At 40.1% G+C, this 8,228-nt stretch overlaps 1 protein-coding gene across 1 annotated transcript in view; it reads left to right on the top strand.

Moving 5' to 3' along the window:
- Window positions 1-5,186: 5,186 nt before the first annotated feature.
- Window positions 5,187-8,228, top strand: part of pappaa (pregnancy-associated plasma protein A, pappalysin 1a) — a 115,377-nt gene continuing 112,335 nt past the window's right edge. Inside the window, exon 1 of the mRNA XM_026173684.1 lies at window positions 5,187-6,162. Coding sequence (XP_026029469.1) covers window positions 5,772-6,162 — 391 coding nt within the window. The 5' untranslated portion in view covers window positions 5,187-5,771. The remainder of the gene's footprint in view (window positions 6,163-8,228) is intronic.

Genomic DNA, 8,228 nt, shown 5'->3' with positions numbered 1-8,228 from the left:
ATGTGAAAATGAGGAACACACTGCTAGTGCACATTTATGTATGGAGGCTATAAAAGTGTTCAGTACAATTCTGCATTTGCTTAAAAATCCCGTTAAACAATTTTTCCAGGTATTATACAACTTTTAAAAAATTGCTTCCGTCTCAAGAGGGTCAAAATATCCATCTATAAAGCCACAGTTCAATCTTCAATAAGTTTAAGCCATATTATTCAGACCAGGGGGCAACAACCAGAGTTGAAAAGGTAAGCCAGTAATGTGGAAGTGGCATAAACTGCAATTCCTCTAGGTGCTATTTGAGGCTGGCTCCATAGACGCCTATGTTAAAATGATCAGCTTTAGAGCATTATAAAGCAAATTTATAGCCTGGTACAAAATGTTTTTAGACTGTATGGATTATTTCCCGCTTCACACCATATTTCATGTACCTGAATAACTGAGCTAGGGGTGTGACCATGTTGATTGACAGAATTCACTAGTTACATTTTAGTTACTAGACTGGACCTCCTCACCGTGAGTGTGCTGTTGTAGCCATTTTGGACCATTTTAAAATCAGTTATCTAAAAAATATTATGATTTGCTGTGTAATACAGATCAGCCAGTAAGTTTGTATTTACATTTTGGGGAGTTAAATTCCATTCCACGGAAAAAAATATTCTTTCAAATACTAAAATTCCTTTCCTTTGCCAACACACTCATCCAATTTATATGTAGAAATTTCTTTATGTATATATGAATAGATTAAAAATTTACTAGCTACAAAGTAGCTTTCCCTTAAGCATTCCTTCCTTTACGTTTCATCTACTCTAAGTTTGATCCTAGTTTACTAAATGAACACCCTATATTAAGATATCTATTATTGTGTCTAGAGCTCATGTTACACTCATGTTTTCATGAACTTTGATGTAACTGGGCTCATTTTTGCAGCTGACAAGTCGTCCTCTCCTGGCCATTTAAAAGAATGGTGGTTTAAGGCTTTTCTACACTGACTTTGCTTTTCACACTCTGACGTCGTTAAATTGTTTTATATACAGTCTATGGTCACATCCTGTCTTCCTGCCACTTTCTGTTGCTCTATACCTGGAAGCTATGACTAATAAATTATCTTTCACTTCGATAAGGCAGGACATAGGAGCAGAATGGGAGGCTAGCGAGGATGTAATGTGTCACAGGAGAGGGATGCAAGTACTCCCAGAAGCTATCATTAAATTAAAGATATAAAACAAGCTCCCAATCATGTGCCTGAGTTATTTTTTTGACTATACACTGTCATGTATAGTGACCTGTGATGTGACATGGGACGGTTTGATTTGCTGACCTCAACTGATGTGATTTAAACACACAATTATTGACATTTCACTCTTCATCCACAAAGTATTCCAGTGTATTGATTTTATGTATCATACAAAGCAGTAATCTGACCTGTCCTCACTATGAATAACATTTCCCATGAGTATGCCCATATTCTGATTTTTTTTTTTTTTTGACCATCAACATGCTCTCAGTCTTTAATTTTTGTGTCCATATATAATATTCCCGGTGTCCAGCTAAACTTGCTGTCCGTGCGTACATATAACTTACAGTTGTCAAAAGCATTAAAAGAGATTAAAAGTGATTTATGTGATTATTTACATTGTCTGTTGTCTTTGCAATATTCTTTCTAAAAGTAACAAATCAGAACTGTTTCTGTTTCTTTCTTTTCTTTTTTAACCTGAAAATGTGTGCGTGCCAGTTTTCATGCAATCGCTGACTGAATATCTGGCCTGTTATGTGTTTGTGTGTATCACTGGATTAAACTCTTAAAGGCTTTAATGGGTATTCTGTAGCAGCATTATATTTAGAAAAAGAAACCACCTCACCAGGTTCTGGCACTATTATGAAATCCTGTTGTCAGTGGAGCTTTTCTTTTCACATCTCTCAACCTTTCAGAATTGTCCCCACCCCCTCATATTTACTACAAACCTAATCTGTATTATTCTTTTATGTGTTAACACTGTTGACACTCAAGTGTATATCATTGCATTCTACAGATCATCCACAAAAATGAGGCAAAAGCATTTAGGTTTGCGCTTTAGAACAGCCACAGTAACAGATTAAGCCGGATGCATTAATGGATTATAGGACAATGTGTTTTTTTCCCCTCCTGTTGGACTCGCATTTCTCCATGGTCACGTACTATGTGTAGCAGGAAATACGGGATTATTGTCCAGAACTGCAACCACTTTTCTTTATGCGGAAGAGATGGGAGGACAGCAATGGTCGCATCACCAATGGAGGACGAGAAGCAAAGGCTAAAGTTTCAGTATTCTTGTGACTGTAGTGAAAACAACATTTAAATGGCTGTCGCGCACATGCAGATATTTCTATTGAAAACTGACTTATTGTCCATTTGTGTCGAGACCTCACTCATGTAATCTCTCATGGTTACAAGTGAGTGGTGGAGGGTTATTTAGATATTGAAGCCAAGTAATCCTGATGTCTCTTATCCTTACTACAAAAGCTTTTCTTGGCCTATGTCTTTATGCTGGGATTGTCTTCGCCCTTATACGCCATGATTATACGATGTGCTGCACTAAGAAAACAAATGATAAAAAAATAGACTGTTACAGTTACAACTTTTCAACTTTGTTAAGCTTAAAATATATCAGTTATCCATTTTGACCACTTTATATGTATATGAAACACACTTTTATTTCTTTTCTTTTGTCCACTCACATGAACCTTGATGACTTTCTGAACTTGACGTTACGCTGCTTTATGATCTAACTCAGATTTTGGTGGAGGATACTGTGACATTATCTAACACAGGGCACTGTGCTTCCTTCCTGCACCATCAAACCCTGGAATAACTTGGAATCGGCCTGTTTTTGAAAAGAAAAGCTATTATGATGCTCCATTACTGACAAATGGGGCAAGAAGGCACACGATTTGAACTTTGAGCACGACGATTCGTTCATTCCCCGAGGGTTCGGACAGTTGGTGCAAGACTATACTAAAACAGTTCAATTCAATCTCCTTGCATAACACAGCAATGGTGAATGACCTTTATGTGAGCATGTTTCACACATAAAGGTCACCCCCCCCCCCCCCCCCCCCCCTCCTCCTCCTCCTCCTCACCCCCACCATCTCCAAATCCTCGCAGTCTGAACATAGTGTACCAACCTGAAAGGATGCTGACTGGGAGACATTATGCCATCTTTTCTTCAGCAGTCGTTTTCCTTCAAAAGTAAAGCAGAAGAGACAGAAAAGGAGAGAGTGACAGTCTGATCTGTGGAGGGAAGAAGTGAAGAATGTAATTACAGGACTGGAGAAGTCTTTCATCGTGTAATTGGATATACCTTAGTAGGTTTTCATTTCAATTTTCCTGCAGTATTAGCACCTGATACTACCCATATTTTATGAAAAAAGTAGATTGAACATAACTATAAACTTGCATTTTGCTCACTAAATGGATACAAGTTGAATAAACTGCATTCCAAAAACAACTCCCCTAAGCTCTCATGTCTGAAAGTGTTTCAGACATACAATCTCACATACAAGGAAAAGTTGGCTCACAAGCAAATAAAGAATATGTGTTAACATTCAGGGTTTGGTCACAAAGTTGCCTGATGTCTTCTACAAAAAGAAAAACAAATAAAATTAAATGGCAAAAAAAAGATCCATGCAAAACTCTACAGTACTTACAGCAACTTTTAAACACCTTTTTCAGCGAGAACCCGGTCAAGACACAAAAGGAAATATGCGACACAAAGTCACAATGCCATATGAAAAAGAAAGCAAATCTTTGGTGTTTACACTGTCTTCTCTTTATGGCAGGTTGTAAATTTTGGCTGTCTAAACACACATTTACAACAAACAACTGGAGGAAAACAGAGGGAAATGCTGACATTCCAGCTCTCCGTTTGTATGGAAAGCCACTAAAGGTAAAGGCCTTCTCTTTTCTGTGTGTCAAACTATCCTCAGAGTAACAGTAACACTGACCAAAGGACTGTTTTTATTTCACTCGGCAGCTTGAAACTCATGACTCCTTTGTCCTCGGTCTTAAAGGCTTAGAAAGTTTTGAGTGTGTGGTTTTCAAATTCACATCCATCAAAAGCGATGATCGGTAAACACTACTAAGTGTGAGTCAACCTGAAACTTGCAAATCTCTTACATTTTCTTTTCCCTTTTCACGTTACTTTGAAAAAAATAATAGTCCTTGTGTGGTAAATATAATAGGATAAACATAGCCTGAGTTTAATAGAGTTTGCTAGGTTTCATAAACAAGCTGTTTTAGACTCTCTTTTTTTTTTGCTTGTTTAAAAGCATTACGCTGAGGCTTTTAAATAAAAGAAAAAAAAGAATCAACATATAATCTATCAAATTAAGTTAAGTAAATATGAGATTGAAGCTGCCATTGTTCTCCCATTACTTCTCTGATCTACTGCTTACTTCATTTGGAAATTGCCTTAATGGGAAACATGACTTTGACAGTACAGGACAATTACCTTTCATAAAGTACATTATCCTTCACTTAAAACTGAGGACTTTCCCAGATGACAGTGAGTAGCGACACTTTTTGTTCTTTACCAGTTCCAGATATTATTTGGCTTGTTACAAAATAAATGACTTGACTCCTGCAATGTAAATAATATTTACACTGAGGACTATTTCAGCTTCGGAAGTGGAGGGAGAACGACACAGACTGAACTCGTTTTTTATGACTTCAGAGTGCTTGGTTGAGGTCCTGTGCTGTGGACTCGTAGAAGTGCTGGATTGTTTAAACTGTAACCACTAGAGGGATACATATACGCCTTCCAAACAGCGAAAACATCATCCTTTCACTATGTGCCATAGAGAGAATTACCCTCAGTGAGAGTTGCCTACCTGTGTGACTTCCCACTATGAAAAAAGCACACAAACACACACGCGCGCACACACAGCCCCTGAACATTTGAAACATGACCTGTTCTTTAAAAGACTTTGGAAGTCCTCTAAAGCTGACAACGAGCTCCGACTCCCCCAAGTGTATCTGCTTCAGGCAATCAATGAGGACCGCGATGGTTACTTGTGCAGCTCTCTGTCCCCGTGTCTCTCTTCTGACTAACTAGATATTATAGTACATTTCAACTTTTTATACAGGCACACAGGAAAAGGGAAGTTTTGGATTTCCTTTTTTTTTTTTTTTTTTTTTTTTTAATGACATCTCACCTCTTGTTTTCTGTAATAAATATGAGAGGTCGGTTTGCTGACACTTTCCTTTGGAATTTAATAGTCTATGTGCCATTACTTACTCTCTTTTACGGGTAGGGAAGGAAACAACAAAAAGGTGTGACAAGAGCTTGGCGGACAACTGTGGATTTCTGCAAGTAACTCCTACCGTCCAAAGGGGGATGCGGGGGAATCGGCCGGACCCCCCTCTTGATTGATTACTTATTAGTCATCCCTTTGGCTAAATGGGACCCATTGAAAAGGCACCGTGGAACACATACATGAATGAAATATTCCTGTGTCCCCTGAATGTCTCCAGAGTAGTTTTGCTTAAGAGAGGGGGTCGTGGCTTAGCATTATAAAGAGGGAAAAACAGCATAGCTTTATGGGTTTATTTAGACAGTTTCTACGGTTTGACATTCTACCGCTGTAAAAAGGGAGAAGGAAAAACTCGAGAGGATCCCAAAGAGAAGAACATTGTGGACATATTTTTTGTAGTTATTCCACTGTTTCTTTTATTATTTTTTCCTCATATTTTATTTTTTTTAATTTTTTTTATTTTTTGCTATTTCTTCTCCCGAAAAATGAAACTTTGGACATCACCCTGGGTGTCTTGCCTGGTGATTCTCATCTTGTGTTTTGGATCAGAGTGCGGGATAGTCCGGAAAAAGGGGAGATCCAAGAGGGAGTTGGTGCGCATTAGGGAGGCGAAAGCCACCATCCCAGGGGCTTGTGCCACACGTCTGCCCCGGGGCAAACGCTCTTTGCCCGGCTTGGAGCGACGGGTGCTTCGGCAGCGCCGGCGCTCCTCTCAAGCGGAGGGAAACTCACCAGACCGAGGGAAAGCTGTCTATTTTACCGGCAGGGGAGATCAGCTACGGCTGAAGCCTGGCGTGGAGATACCCAGAGGCAATTTCACTGTGGAGATGTGGATCAAACCGGAGGGAGGTCAACGATCGCCTACAGTGATCGCAGGTAGGCTACTTTATAGCACATCCTCCATCCTATCATCTGCACAACTCCTTTTATTAGTTAAACTTCAAACTGAAGAAAGAATGGAAGATAAACATGCAAACCTTCAGCGTTTTATCCCAGTCTATTTAACAAAGCAACATGCAGTTTCAGCGAGTTGAAAATGAGTTCATCTATCAGACTAGACAATGATGTAATGCTCTAAAAAGTACAGCGGATATTTTAGGTAGTGCAACTATAGGGTCACTGAAGATTTTGATCATATTTAAGATTTCCACCTTACAGAGGTATGATCGCTGCAGTAAAATTTTATAATGCAAATGTGTTCCCCCCTCTGTTTTACCACTTTGTAATGTTCGCGTACGTGAGTAATAAGAATTGTAAGTCATGAAATGTAAGTGGGGATTAGTAGCAGCAGATATAGGCTACTGCATCAGTTGACCGGCAGCTGATGTCACTGCGCGTAAAATGTAATCTCTCAACCGACTTGGCTATTTTAAAGCTATGATGTAATGGCCAAAAGTTTGGGAGGGAGCATGTCACGTCAGGCACAAAACGGGAGAGACTCGATGTATGTGGAGGCGCTCAAAGCTCGCAGCTCAAGCCGCAAGCTTGTGCGCGCGCGCGTGTGTGTGTTTCTGTGTCCCCCTCCCCACCCGGCCCCTCCAAATCGACACCTTTGGATTGGCTACCGGAGTTACGAGACAGGACTGAGGGATCCAGGGTTTCCCCCCTTCTTGAGCGAAAATGTGATGCTTATGTTTGCTTATGTTTATGTGGTGTGCTTTCATGGTGTTGTGCACTGTCACCAAAACGCAGATGCTTCTGTGAAATCATGGTCGTCATCATCGGCGAGTTTCTAATTTAAGGCACAATCAGATAGTGATGATGCATCTCTCTATCTAGCGACAGAGCATAGCGGGGTCCAGTCACTTCAGTAAGACCCAGCCGTCAGAGGAAAGCACTGTATCATCTGTGCGCTTTTTTTTCTCCTGTTCTCGAGCCGTGCGTAAAGAAGCACTGAAAAGGCGTTTAAACGGCATTGTTGGTTGTGACCAACGGAGCTTTTGTGCATTACAGGATCGGATATCTTTTTTCTTTTATTTCTTTTCTTTGCCGATAGGGAGCGTAGCAACTCGTTGTCTGCCACAGTACTTGTGCAGATGGCTTTCTTTGAACTGAACTGAATTGAACTCAGTCCTCCTCAGCTTACTCCAAGTCCACACGTCTAGGGGACTTTACTCAACTTTACCAATACATTTACTTATTTACTTGCTTCCTTGCTCCGTTGTTGCCGCATGTGTCCTAATCTATCTACCCAAAACAAACAAAAACAATCAAACAAACACCTCGCCCTCCAAAAGAAACGCCCAGAAAACAAAAACCCTGGTACCACACACACACACACACACACACACACACACACACACACACACACACACACACACACACACACACACAAAATAAAATAATAATAATAATAAAAAATTCACTTCTGCCTGCCTGTATTCACATACAGTAGCTAACCCTGGCCAGTTGGCAGGAACATGCTCTGGAAAGCCAGTTCCTTGTAAGAGTCTTAATCTAGAGGAGAGGGGGGTAAGAGGGTCTGTTGTGACCTGAGTGACTCCTGATTTTTTATAGAGGATGGACATGATAACAGGAACATCTGTGCAATATAATGCAATCCAGTAAAGCAATAGCACAAAGGGCGGCCTCCATATTGACCACAGAGTTAAATAAACACATCTCGTACACAATTCTGACAAAAATGAACGTTATAGTTCTTGCAGATGTGGTATGGGATTTCATCATTTTTTACAGGTGTTGTTGTTGTTGTGCCCAGCCCCCCACCTACCACTGCCTTCTAGAGATTACTATTCCTGTATAACCTTGTGTATTCAGTTTTAAGATTTCCTTCCATCAGTGAGCCAGAGATTGGACCTAAAGACAACAAATTTGTCAGTCTAACAATTTCAACTGAGCCTAATCTTTTAAAACCAATTGAGACCTCAAAATCCTTGTGCCCCTAAAATGCTCCATCCCCATGTTTTGATCTAAGCACAGTG

Source organism: Astatotilapia calliptera, chromosome 7 (assembly GCF_900246225.1).
Source record: "Astatotilapia calliptera chromosome 7, fAstCal1.2, whole genome shotgun sequence".
NCBI classification, from domain to species: Eukaryota; Metazoa; Chordata; class Actinopteri; order Cichliformes; family Cichlidae; genus Astatotilapia; species Astatotilapia calliptera.
The sequence above is the reverse complement of the archived record's forward strand: the minus strand, read 5'-3'. Positions and strand labels throughout refer to the sequence as shown.